The 14455-nt window shown below is 43.1% G+C and overlaps 1 protein-coding gene across 1 annotated transcript; it reads right to left on the bottom strand.

Moving 5' to 3' along the window:
* Positions 1–12759: 12759 nt before the first annotated feature.
* LOC123406262 (histone H2B-like) lies at positions 12760–13253 on the bottom strand. Its single transcript, XM_045099748.1, has one exon. The coding sequence runs from the start codon at positions 13196–13198 to the stop codon at positions 12947–12949; it is 252 nt and encodes an 83-aa protein (XP_044955683.1). The 5' UTR covers positions 13199–13253; the 3' UTR covers positions 12760–12946.
* Between the last annotated feature and the right edge of the window lie 1202 nt (positions 13254–14455).

The following is a 14455-nucleotide window of genomic DNA, read 5'->3' as shown; positions in this document are numbered from 1 at the left end:
TGTTTTACTCCATAAAAAAGCATACAATGTTTTTCGTACTGGTTGTCTATTTTTCCAAATTATTTGTTCTGCAAAATTTTATTATCTATCCATTTTAAAATCATTTGGCTGTACAGAACAAGCACAACATCATGGTTAAATCCATTTTGGTAAGGTAAAATCATGAATGATTGGAACTAGACAATTTTGCCACTTAAGGGATGAAATGAAATCTGGTACTAGAGCTCAAGCAAATTTAGACTTTGGCAAGTCGTCTAGTTTGGACAAAGAAACCTTCATATTTCTAAGCTTGGTATCTTCGACAATGACTTTTGCCGGAAAATGATCTTCATAACCAAAACGAGAAACACCTACCGGGATGAAGGATTGATCAAAGACTGGACCACTATTCATGACAGATGAATGCGCTAAAGCAAATGTCTCTTCTATTACAGGAACAGTGCAGATGGGGAAATTATAATAGCACAGAGTGATGCCAATATTTAACTTCTATTATAAAATACAAGAACAATGAAGCTAATATTAACAATAGGAGTAGAGGTAGTAATTACAGTTAGCATGAATGAATCTAGTTGCGTTTCAAGCAAGTTGATATATATGCACAAAAACAAGTTGATATATATACTGCACAAGCAACAACGAAGGGGAGCAAGTGGCGCACATATGTAGGTGTTCCAACAAGGAAGCTTGGACGTGTTGATCGACAACTTGCATTAATTGCCACTACAGTTCTGCTAACCTAATACAGCTAGTACCTAATATAATCTAATATGTTAATTTGGAAGCAAGTGCATATATTATATATGAACACAAATAGCAAGTTGATATATGATGCAGCTACGCACATGCAAATGCTGCAGGGTGTCCCCAATAGGGTAATCGTTTGTCAGTTAAATAAGAGCATCTATAGCCCGATCCTTCATATGACCCTTCATACGCCCGCGGACCCGTCCGGTCAGTGACTGGACAAGAGAGAAGGAAAAAAATGATCCAACCGGACCTCCCATATCGTCCCTTGTTGCGACGGGCGCATATCATTCCATGAGTCCATCTGGCAGGACTTCATCAAGGGAAAGAGAGAACTGAGGGTGGATACCTTTGTGGTAATCACTATAGGGAAGAGCAACCGCACTGACTGTCAAATGATGGTTGTTGTTGACTATGTTTACAACTAAGTCATGAATATATCAGCCAGAAAACTATTAGTTAATTAATTAGTATGTTAAGATGAATGTGATACATTGATGTTTGTTTCTTATGTCGAACAACTTTGAAGTGATATATTGAGAATTAATTAGTACGTTAAGATGAATTCATTTTGCTGTTATATTGACAATCGTCCGTGCTCCTCCCTCTGTAGCGATGTGTTAAATTGTGATCCAAATTCTACCGTATTGGACTAGACGTAGTACAAACGGTGTGGGCCTTTGCGTTGGTACCGACGCGTACGAGTACAACTCGTTTACTTGTCCTGCAAGGACTCTTATGTATTGCCCCTCATATATACTCCATGTAGTCGCACCTAAAGACGGTCTGTCGTCTCGTGCTCGTAATACTCCTCCTCATAGTGATTGCGCCTTCGTGCGTCCGTGGTTTTTTCCCGCAAGGGTTTCCACGTAAAAATCCGTGTCTCTCGTGTCTCGTTGATCTCGTTTTATCTAACAAGTGGTATACAGAGCTATGGTTTAAGATACGAGATTTCAGATCGAGAGAAATTAGGGTTCTAACGCGTCCCCGCCTCGATCCGGGTTTTTTATTTCACTCGCCAGCTTGCCCCTCGGTTCCATCGCGCGCCTCGTCGCGACCCGATCCGTTTTTTCGCTCGCGAGGAGGCTGCCGCTGTTACCGCAAGTGCTGCTGCTCCACGCAACCAAGATTCGTGGCTGTAGCCGCTCGTCAGATCGGAGTACTGCCACAAGTCGCTGCTGCTACTTTCCAGCCACAGAGCAAAATCCATCAAGCAAGTTGCTGCTGCTACACGTAACACAGATTTTTTGTTTGGTTCGTTCTCAATTGCTACATCCACAACCGAAGCTACCAGGTGCTATTGTTTCTAGTTCTTTGCTCCGCATATTAATTCTGTCAAGAATTTTCTGCCGGCTTGTACTACTTTGTGTACACAGATTTATCTACTCATGGCTTCCATGAAGTACGATCTTCCGCTGCTGGACCGTGACACAAGGTTTACCCTATGGCAAGTCAAGATGCGGGCGTTGTTGGCGCAGGCCGACTATGATGATGCACTGGATAGTTTTGGAAAGAACAGAATTGAGGATTAGACTGCTGAGGAGAAAAGAAGGGATCGTAAGGCTTTGTCACAAATTCAACTCCATTTGCATAATAATATTTTGCAGGAAGTTTTGAGCGAGAAAACTGCCGCCGCTCTATGGTTAAAGCTGGAAGGGATTTGCATGACTAAAGATCTCACCAGCAAGATGCATCTGAAGCAAAAATTATTCATGCACAGGTTACCCGAGGGAGGTAACGTTTTGAATCATATTTCAGAATTTAAAGAGATCATATCCGATCTAGCTGCAATGGAGGTTACGTATGATGAAGAAGATACTGCTTTAATGTTACTTTGTTCGCTGCCAAGTTCTTATACCAATTTTCGAGACACCATATTATACAGTCGTGATACTCTCACGCTTAATGAAGTTTATGAAGCTTTGAACTCTAAGGAGAAGATGAAATTAATGGTGCCTCATGATGGTTCGAGTTCATCCCAAGCCGAGGGATTATCTGTTCGTGGCAGGACAAAGGAGAAGAGCTCACATAATGGAAACCGTGGCAAAAGTAAGAACGGCCAGAGGGGCCGGTCGCAATCTAGAGACAAGAAGCAGTCTTGCAGGTATTGCAAGAGAGACGGGCATGACATCTCAGAATGTTTCAAGTTGCAGAACAAGGAAAAGAGGAATGGCACATACAAACCGAAAGGTAACAAACAAGGTGAAAATTCTGCTAATGTTGCTCGTGATGAAAGTTCCGATGATGCTCTTGTTGTTATTGCTGGATGTGCTGAGACCAATGATGAGTGGGTACTTGACACTGCGTGTACTTTTCATATGTGCCCGCATAGAGATTGGTTTACTACTTTTGATTCTACTACTGCTGCTGGTTCCGTGTTGGGTTTTGATAATTCACCATGCAAGATTGAAGGCATTGGTTCCATTCGAATCAAGATGTTTGATGGCACAATCAGAACTTTGACAGATGTTCGGTATATTCCGAAGATGAAGAGAAATCTTATCTCTGTGAGTGCCCTTGATGCAAAGGGGTACAAGTATTCAGGTGGAGATAGTGTTTTGAAGGTCACCAAAGGTTCTCTCATTGTGATGAAAGGTGACTTAAGTTCGACCAATGGTCTTTATTACCTTCGAGGTTCTACCGTTTCAGGTAACGCTACTCCAGTTATTTCAAAGAATTCTAGTTGTGATGCTTCTAACCTTTGGCATATGCGTCTTGGACATATGAGTGAACTTGGTTTGGCAGAGTTAAATAAGAGAGGTCTTCTTAAAGGATACCAAAATGGTAAATTGAAATTTTGTGAGCATTGTATCTTCGGCAAGCACAAGAGGGTGAAGTTCAACACTTCGACTCATACAACTGAAGGTATTCTTGATTATGTGCATTCTGATTTATGGGGACCATCTCGCAAAAGGTCATTAGGTGGTGCTCGTTACATGTTGACTATTATTGATGATTATTCGAGAAAGGTTTGGCCTTATTTCTTGAAGCATAAATGGCAAGCTTTCTCAGCTTTTAAGGAGTGGAAGATTATGATTGAGAGACAAACTGAAAAGAAGGTAAAAAATACTTCGCACTGATAATGGTATGGAATTCTGTTCTAAGAAATTTGGGAATTATTGCAAGTCTGAAGGCATTGTCAGACACCACACCGTTCCTTATACTCCTCAACAAAACGGTGTTGCTGAGCGTATGAACAAGACCATTATTTCCAGAGCCCGTTGCATGTTCTCCAATGCAGGTTTGCATAGGCGTTTTTGGGCTGAGGCCGCTTCCACTGCTTGTTATCTCATCAGCCGTTCACCATCTATTCCTCTTAATAAGAAAACTCCAATTGAGGTATGGTCTGGTTCACCTGCTGATTATTCACAGTTGAGAGTTTTTGGTTGCACTGCTTATGCTCATGTTGATAATGGGAAGTTGGAGCCTAGGGCTGTTAAGTGCATCTTTCTTGGTTACAAATCTGGTGTTAAAGGTTTTAAATTGTGGAATCCTGAAACACAAAAGATTGTTATTAGCAGGAGCATTATTTTTAATGAATCTGCTATGTTACATGATGTTGCACCTACTAATGTTCCAATTGAGAGTGAACAGCAGTCTACTGTTCAGCAGCCTACTGTTCAGGTGGAGCATGTTATTGATTCAGGTGATACTTCTGATAAGGAAAATGTTGATGCACATGATGAACCCGTCTTTGATGATGAACATGTCATTCCAAATCAGCCTATTGTTCCACCCGGTTGGAATCTCGCACGTGACAGAGTTAGGCGGGGTATTAATGCACCTGAGAGGTTAATTGAGGAGTGCAATATTGTTTTTTTTTGCATTATCTGTTGCAGAAGAAATTGAAGGTAATGCTGAGCCTTCTTCATATTCCGAGGCTATTATTTCTGGTGATAGTAATAAGTGGATGACTGCTATGCATGATGAGATGGAATCACTTGAAAAGAATGGCACTTGGGATTTGGTAAGATTACCTAGAGAGAAGAAACCTATTCGTTGCAAGTGGGTTTTCAAAATAAAGGAAGGTGTTTCTCCTAATGATGAGGCAAGATATAAAGCAAGGTTGGTTGCTAAAGGTTATAGCCAAATTCCAGGTATTGACTATAACGAAGTCTTTTCTCCTGTTGTGAAGCATAGCTCTATTCGCACTTTACTTAGTATTGTTGCCATGAATGATTTTGAGCTTGAACAATTGGATGTTAAAACTGCATTCTTACATGGAGAATTGGAAGAGGATATTTATATGGAACAACCTGAAGGTTTTGTTATTCCTGAAAAAGAAAAGCTTGTCTGTAAGTTAAAGAAATCTCTTTATGGATTGAAGCAATCCCCTCGACAGTGGTACAAGAGATTTGACACCTTTATGCTCTCTCAAGGTTTCAAACGGTCTAATTATGATAGTTGTGTTTACTTGAAAACTGTCAATGGTTCAGCTATTTATTTGCTCCTTTATGTTGATGATATGTTAATTGCTGCAAAGAGCATGTCAGAGATTGATGAACTAAAGAAGCAATTGAGTAATGAATTTGAGATGAAGGATTTGGGTGCAGCAAAGAAAATACTTGGCATGGAAATATCCAGAGATAGACCATCTGGAAAATTATATCTCAGTCAGAAGGGATATATTGATAAAGTTCTTCGTCGTTTTAATATGCATAATGCCAAGCCAGTAAGTACTCCGTTAGCTGCACACTTCAAATTATCATCAGCCTTATGTCCTGAGTCAGATGCAGATATTGAGTACATGTCTAGAGTTCCCTATTCGAGTGCAGTTGGTTCACTTATGTATGCCATGGTTTGTTCTCGTCCGGATTTATCTTATGCACTGAGTGTTGTTAGTAGATACATGGCTAATCCTGGAAAAGAACATTGGAATGCAGTTTAGTGGATTTTCAGATACCTACGAGGTACTTCTAATGCTTATTTACAGTTTGGGAAAACTGGAGATGGACTTGTTGGTTTTGTTGATTCTGATTTTGCTGGTGATTTGGATAAGAGAAGATCGCTCACAGGTTATGTTTTCACCATTGGTGGTTGTGCTGTGAGTTGGAGAGCAACTTTGCAGTCTATTGTGGCTTGTTCCACTACTGATGCCGAGTATATGGCTATTTCTGAGGCATGCAAAGAAGCTGTCTGGTTGAAAGGTTTGTACACTGAGCTTTGTGGAGATTCATCTTGCCCTACCATATTTTCTGACAGTCAAAGTGCTATATATCTTACAAAAAATCCAATGTATCACGAGAGAACAAAACACATTGATGTCAGATTTCACTATGTTCGAGATGTTGTTGCTAAAGGTGATTTGAAGGTATGCAAGATAAGTACTCATGATAATCCAGCTGATATGATGACAAAGCCAGTTCCTACCAATAAGTTTGAGCTTTGCTCAGGCTTAGTTGGTATTTCTCACTAGTCGCACAATGTGTTTAAGCTGATTTGGATGGAGTTATTCACTTTCTTCGACTACTGGAGGGAATTTGGCTCAAGGTGGAGATTGTTAAATTGTGATCCAAATTCTACCGTATTGGACTAGACGTAGTACAAACGGTGTGGGCCTTTGCGTTGGTACCGACGCGTACGAGTACAACTCGTTTACTTGTCCTGCAAGGACTCTTATGTATTGCCCCTCATATATACTCCATGTAGTCGCACCTAAAGACGGTCTGTCGTCTCGTGCTTGTAATACTCCTCCTCATAGTGATTGCGCCTTCGTGCGTCCGTGGTTTTCTCCCGCAAGGGTTTCCACGTAAAAATCCGTGTCTCTCGTGTCTCGTTGATCTCGTTTTATCTAACACGATGGGCAGAACGTCGCAACAGCTAAGGTGGCAGCTGTGGCGGGCAACAGAAGCCAGTTGTGACGGGCAGGTGAGAAGGCCCGATACTGGAAACTACGTACCAGTGGCCAGCTGGTGTTAGGGCCCGACACTGGAAGGTCGTATTAGTCTCCATCGGGATCGTGGTGTGCGCCCGATCGACGTGAGAGTTCTTTCGAGGTTGTGCTGCGTGTGTGCGTGTGTACCTCAGTGTATATGTGTTTGAGTCGTTAGGAGAAATAAAGGCAACATACATGCCGTTCGTTGGCAGGGGCGTTCGTAGCAGGAAAAAAGCGTGGTGTCTCCTTCATTTACCTTCGTCCGGCGTTTGGGTCGCCGGTGGGTTTGTCCCAACAATGTTTACCTCATGTAACAAAAATATGACAAATATTCTTCAATTATTCATTCATAACTAGATGTATCCCCTTTTTGGAGTGACCTGTTTCAGTTCCATATTGTGTTATTGTGACATCATTAACGTACAGTGCACAAACTAGCTACCACATGGGCAATGCATTGAAGCAAGTAGACATATACATATACATAAAGAGCAAGTTGATGTCCGATCCGTGTGTGCACATGCATTGCCCGTGTGGTTGTGGCCACGGGGTACTCGCTAAGATTGATCAGGTTCATGAGAGGAACCTTTGGCTAGCTTCAACGGCCTCTTTATATGTGTGTGTGTGTCCCCGTCTACACCGCTACGTACACAGCTACTAAGTTAAGCCTTAATCTTGAACCACCCACCTACATAGCCTTTATATATATGCGTGGCATGCAGCTGAGCTTTTGCTTCTATGGAGGTTAGATCGATCCATGGTCGACAGTCAAACAAGGAAGCTCTTAATAGCGCGCAAATAGTTGTTTTAAACTATGGATAAAGAGCGAGTTTGATACGATCTGATCCACTCATGCACATGCAATGCACGCGCGCACATGTCGGGTCGATACCATGCATGCGTCCATTGGCGCCCGCTCCTCCTTCCTCTGGCTTACAACTACTCCCTCCGTTCCAAAATATAAGACATTTTAGAAATTTCATTAGAATACTACATAGGAAGCAAAATGAGTGAATCTATATTTTAAAATATGTCTATGTACATCCATATGTAGTTTATAGTACAATTTCTAAAATGTCTTATATTTAAGAACGGAGGGAGTATCTTTCTTCTTTTCACGCACGCGCGCACACACACACATGGTGAGAAACTCTACCCCACACGCACACAACCAAGGAGAAGATCAGCTTTTGCTTTGCACAAGAGACACCCTTCTTGTTGGTGAAACAAGAGACTACATTTTATTTTTCATTATACACGTCACGGCTGATTTCCTCATTACTCTCAAAGCACTAGAAATACACAGGATCAGACTCATCCCATGCACACAGGCCACTACGCCCACCTCCTCAAATCACTCAAGGATGCGAACACTAAAATGTGCATGCATAAAGATAGCTAACTATCCAACTAATTCCATGCACTATTGTGGCCTTATCTTCTCCTAGAATCTACTCCGTACTTAGGATCCCAAGGACTAGCTACTACGTACGTGTATGTAACTAATGACTTGCCCATTTTTCTCTACTGATTTGTCCAGCCGCTCCATCCGTCTCGCGCCTGCTTGCCACATCTCACGGCAGTGCTGCAACACACCTTGCACGCCTTATCACACGGCAGCTAGCATCTCGTCTTCTTTGCACGCTCAGTCGAGACCTTGCCGGACAAGAACTTTATAAACTATGCTATATGCATGACTAAACCAAATATGCAGATACATGATGACAAGATTAGTACTAACAGCGTCGCCCATGTTGTGGTGGCCCGCAGGAGGCTATGTAAGTCCACTATAAGTCCCTCCTATAGGTTCCTGTCATGAATTTGAGAGGGTGTTTGTTTTCAGGGACTTATTGGTTTAGGAACTTAAGAAAGTCTCTATAAGTCCCATCTAAACCAAATGACCATTATAAGTCCCTATAAGTCACTCCTGCTTGGTTTAGATGGGACTTATGGAGACTTTTTTAAGTTCCTAAACCAATAAGTCCCTGAAAACAAACACCCTCTCAAATTCATGACAGGAACCTTTAGCTAGCTTCACCGGCCTCTTTATATGTGCGTGTGTCCCCGTCTCCACAACCCATCAATCAGCAACCATACACAGCTGCTAAGTTAAGCCTTAATTAGCTATCAACCAGCAACTTAGCTATCCATGGGCATGGGTTCGAATAAGAGCAGCAGCGCCGGCGTCTTGGTGTCCTGCGTGGTCTTAGGCCTAGCCCTGCTCGTCGTCGGGGCGGCGGCGGCCAAGACCAGCCCAAACTCCTGCAAGACACTGTGCAGCGGCCGGGAGGACTACAAACCCTGCCACGCCGCGTGCCTGTGGGGCGTGCGTCTGCGAGCCCATGGGAGGACGACAGAAGGGGGGACGTCAGTCGGAGGAATAGGTGCCCCGGCTACCTGTCGCGTGCGCTGCCGCCACGCCGACGACATCAACGCCTGCGTCAAACGGTGCCAGCAGAGTGGTGTGGAAGGAGAAGAAGCGGGAGGAGGAAGAGGAGGAGGAGCTGGGCTACTGGCGATGCCGACGGAGCGCGTCGGACGGGAAGACGAAGAGAAGAAAAAGCAAGCGGAGGATGCCTCCCCATACCAGCTGCGCTGGGACCCAAATTTCTGCTCCTTCATGTGCCGCCACATACATGACCAAGGGGAATGCCTCAAAAAATGCGAGGAGGCAGGTCCAAATGAAGCAAGACCCTGAGGAATCGGTCTCCCGGCGTCGAGGGCGGAGGGCACGCGACCGGAAGAAGAGAGGACGGAGGAAGAGGGTCCGCCGTGCGTTGTCAACCTGACCTTCTTGGATTGAGAAAGCTATTGTCCTCTAGAAGTTGGTACCGCCTCGCAGTATCTTTTGCTTTCCTTATTACAAGTTGTTGATTAGGTTACAATCTTGTACTCCCTCTATGCCACAATATTTATTGTTGGCGAGAGCTAGTTTAGTTCTCCTCACCAACAAATATGTAGGAACAGAGGGAGCACGTTGTTACCATGTTTGTTGACTACCTCCATTTTCTCCATATCCATGTGTTAGCACACAATCGTCTGTGTGTGCCACCGTTGTTTTCAGATTTGAAATAAAAGGGGGTGAAATAAGAAAACTGCACATAGTGCTGCCAATATGTTTTTGACAACTACTTTTGTGGCATCGACTTGTAAGGTGATACAAAAGAAGATGTTGCTTAAGCGCTGACGATACAACTGAATCTTTCTAGCATCAAGTGCATCCATGAAAGCGTTAGAGGATTAAACTTGTTTTAGCTCACTTGTTGATGGAAGCGATCCAGTGAATGTATCTTGATCCACAGTGTTGTAACAGCTTGGATGTAAAAATGTCGTAAGCACAATCATTCTAGTAGCTATAATATACTCCCTTCGTTCCTAAATATAAGTTTTTTTAGAGGTTTCATTAAAAGGCTACATACGAATGTATATAAACATATTTTACAGTGTAGATTCACTCATTTTGCTCCGTATGTAGTTCCCTGATAAAATATATAAAAAAACTTATATTTAGGAACGGATGGAGTACTTTATAGTCGCCGTGCTAAACTGTATTGATGCAGGAGCCCGGAATCATCAATCGAACTACTACACATCATCTTACTACATCTCAACAATGTTTGACATGTCGTTGGTAAAGTCTGTCATATAGATTCAACAAAAATACAGTGTGTGTTTATCTATGTATGTACGTATGTATGGAAGAACACACTTCTATACCCCGCCAAACGAGAATAAAATAACGTTCTTACATATAGGTCAACCAAACGAGGAAATAACCCGTCAAGATGGAGATCCAATTCAAGTGCACAAGTTTTCCGATTTTCTTTTAGTCAAACTAATTATATGATATGCATGTGATGCTATTGGTTGTGTGTGCATCCTAACTATACAGAGACCGAATCTGCACTTAGGTTTGCATCTCCATGATGCTTCATTTTAAGTCAATAAGAACCCATGCTAATCAACACAGAAAAATGCTACACAGCGACGAGTTCGGCTTAATTGCAACAAGTGGCCACTTAGGTGAGTTTTTGCTTCTCGGGAGGGTGGATCCAAGGCAAAAGCATAAACAACAAGCAAGTGGTGCGGCCAAACGTAGTTGTTGGATCTGATCTGAAGCTGGTGCATTGGATCCATCAGAGCCGCCCACTAGATAGCATCACAAAACCACATCAGCTCCATCCTTGAATGCCTGGAAGGACACAACTGGTGGGAGTAGTTGATTGTGCAGTTGGATGTGGAAGAGGATGGCAATTACGTGTCAGTCAAACATTAACGGAAGCTCGTGCATCGCACGCCCTGAGATGTCGGAACTTAATTAGCTGATCGGATCGATACCTCTTGCATGGCCTGGCGGAACGTAGATGGTGAGTAAGTTGACTGAACTATTAATTAAATGTGTGCATGAATTAACGATGGAGGAGTACCTAGCTGCTTCTTTAATCTAGTCTTATCTTGTACAGTACCTAGAGTTGATTTTGAAGCAACTGCATGTATAGTAATGCACATGCATCTGATGCTTAATTAGTGTCTCCCAAACAGAAGATCACATATGTATGCAGGCTCGTGCGCGCATGTATCCTCAATCCATCCATGCATTTTTGTGTTGTTATTTGTTAGGCATAGCATAGTTCAGCGGCCAGCCAGATAGCCACCTGCTAGCTAGGTAGCCATAGGTGTGGGTATGTGTTCCAACAAGAAGAGATGAAGCAAGGGAACACGGTCGTCCACCCGCCCTGGTCTTGCGAACTCGAATGCGAAGACATAGTTGATCCAGACTTGGACCCTGACTCCTACATGGCTTGCGTCCGTCAATGCTACTTGGGGTTCGGCAATACCGTGCATCATAAGGCACAAAGAGAAGCAAGGGGAGGAGTTGCTAGTCTCCCGACGATGCCGGGGGAGCACACGTCGGGAAGAAGAAGAAGAATAAGAAGAAGGGACAAACAAGTAAGAGGACGCCGTGGTCCACCTGAGCTACAACCCAGAGGCCTACTGCTACGACCTCTTGATCCACAAGAAGGGCCTGGATTTTCCTAAATGCATGAAGCCATCCGTTGATAAGGTTAATTAGGTGATTGATCTTCATCCATTGTTGTTCTGTAAGGGCACTATTAGTCTCTTGTTCGTTAACTACAACTGTTAGTTATCTCGGTTCTTTGCAGTGTTTCAAATAGTGGGCTACGCAAAATAGCGTCGTCCCTCCATATCAGCTATAGCTAGGCTATAGCCTGCTATACCCCACCATTTCATAAGTTTAACGGACTATGACACATAGCGGGACCTGTTAAAACAGCTAGAACTTTAAGTTTTTCCCCTAATTTCAAGCGTAAGCAGAGCAAAATCCAACGCCTTAGTTTCTTCAAGAAACCATGCCCTGCCTAAGCACATGTGTGGACTCCTCTATTCTCTCCCTCTTAGTTTCTGGCCGATGCCAAGCGCCTCCCTCGGAGCCCTTGGCATGGCAACAAAGCGGACGCCTAAGCACGGCGGAGCTTTATCATGGTTGCCCTCCTCCATTCTCCCCCCTCTGTTCCCCATGTCAACAAGAAAGCTCATCCATGCTCAGGTCGTTGGCGGAGGCTCCAGGTCGGGAGGGGCGATGACGTCAGCACGACTTCGACTCACTTTAGTGTTTATAGTCGTCGCTAGATGATCTACGAATTTGGATATAATTTTTATTATTTCTTGTATTCGTTGTACTTTCATGAACTCACAGAAAAGAAATGATTAGGCCTTTGTTCCAGCAAAATTATTGACTATATTTAGGTGGCAGCACCCATGCATGCATCCAAGTTGCCGTTCCCACTCGCCGCAAGAAACAAAAAGTTGCACTTCCCACTAGTACGTATATATATACTCCCTTCGTTCCTAAATATAAGTCTTTTAAGCGATTTTACTAAGGGTCTATATACGGAGCAAAATGATTGAATCTATACTCTAAAGTATGTCTATATGCATTCGTATGTAGTCCACTAGTGAAACCTCTACAAAGACTTATATTTAGGAACGGAGGGAGTATATGCTTAAATAGTACTAAATTTAGTTACCCCATTCTCATCACACCGCGCGCGAGGAAGAAAATGATTAATTGTTACAGCGTGGTTGACGGTTTGACGGTTAGGGAAAGCTTGTGGTAACCAACCGAAATATGTAATGCTTTTATATATTGTATATGTCAAAAACCGATGGAATATTACAAATATGCAGACGCCATGCATTATTATTCGATAGTCGATACACCCTCAGAAATCAACAACGAGAATGATCGATCTCGTGGTCGTGGGGGAAGGAAGCGAAGGATTCCTGCCATCGCGCTCCAAGTTACGAGGCGACCCTCTCGAAGACGTCGTTGACGAAGGAATTCCTCAGCGACGGGCGCGAAGATGTCCCGGTATTGGGCGTCTCCCCAGACGGGGTCTTCTTCTCGGCAGACTTGGTTGCTTCCGCCGCCGTGACATTCTTGTCGGCTGGCTTGGTTGCTTCCACCGCCGCGACATTCTTGTAGGCTGGCTTGGTTGCTTCCGTCGCCGCGACATTGTCCATGGGCTTCTTCTTTGCCGGCTTGGGCGCCATCCTTGGATGCTTGGATGAACACAACTGGTGGGAAAGGAAATGGCAGTAGGAGTAGTAGTGCAGTTGGATGTGGAAGGGGATGCGTTTTATATAGAGGGTGGAGGTAGGGGAGGAGCTGCGGGCTGATTGGCTGCTGACGGGATCAGTGACGCTCACGCCCATCATGGGCCCTTGTCAAGTTGCATATAACATTATAAACTGTACAAGCCATGAGGATAAATCTTGCATAACGTTCGCTGTATCTTTCAGACTCATAATTCATTCTATTGTATTGCATAAACACATTATAGGATGGTGGAAATACGACGTAGGCTATGGAGGTCACTAGGATATTATTGGTACACTGCTGCAAAATATGCAAACTCCCAGCGATACAGTTTCTACACGAAAGGTTGTACAACAGCAACAATATTGAAAATTCAGAACCAAACAACAGGATATGGCAACCACAGCAACAATCCAAAGCTGAATCAAGCAAACGATATTAGAAAGACGCACAGAAATTACCAGCCAAAGATCTGAAAATCAAAAAGGTTGACATGACATGGTGGAACACCAAGTTGTCGAGACATAAAGGAAGATGGCTGACTTCAACATGACAATACACTGACAAATCCAAGCATATTAACCGAAACAACTCAACAAGACACTGGACGACATGTCCACTTCACAAACAACACCATACAAGATGAAATAACCAATATGCTACAAGAAGGATCAAGTTTAGAGTCGATTCAATAGATAGCGCAAGAATGGAAGATCTATGTCCTCATTTTTAGTTTCACCATCTCCACCAGCAATGCCTACATGGAAAATCAGTCCAATAAATCAATGGATAAGATTAAGATTTAATACAATTTGAGGGGCAAAAACATATATTTTGTAACAAGGATTGGAATTTGTAAAAGAATCTCGAAACATGCTTTCGCCCCGCTTTATATATAAAGCACATAATCCAGCATCAAGACAACACGGTCCAACAAAGTGAAAAAACAGAGGAAACGCTGGGGCACCAGCACAGTCCTGCCCAATAAAAAGAAAAAGAAATAGAAAATGCCACATATATCACCAAGTGCAAGGAGAAGGATAATAATCATTACGAAGTAATGAAGGAGATTTTATGGCAATATCGATGTTCGAAGGGAATGTATTAATCAAGATTTACTTGCAAATTTCTCATCAATCCATAATCAAACAGTGCGGAGGATAATAGTGCTAGTTTCAACTAGTTAGCAACCGGCTGGTGAAAATACATTG

This window comes from Hordeum vulgare, chromosome 6H (assembly GCF_904849725.1).
Source record: "Hordeum vulgare subsp. vulgare chromosome 6H, MorexV3_pseudomolecules_assembly, whole genome shotgun sequence".
Lineage (NCBI taxonomy): Eukaryota > Viridiplantae > Streptophyta > Magnoliopsida > Poales > Poaceae > Hordeum > Hordeum vulgare.
This window is presented reverse-complemented; position numbering and strand designations above follow the sequence as displayed.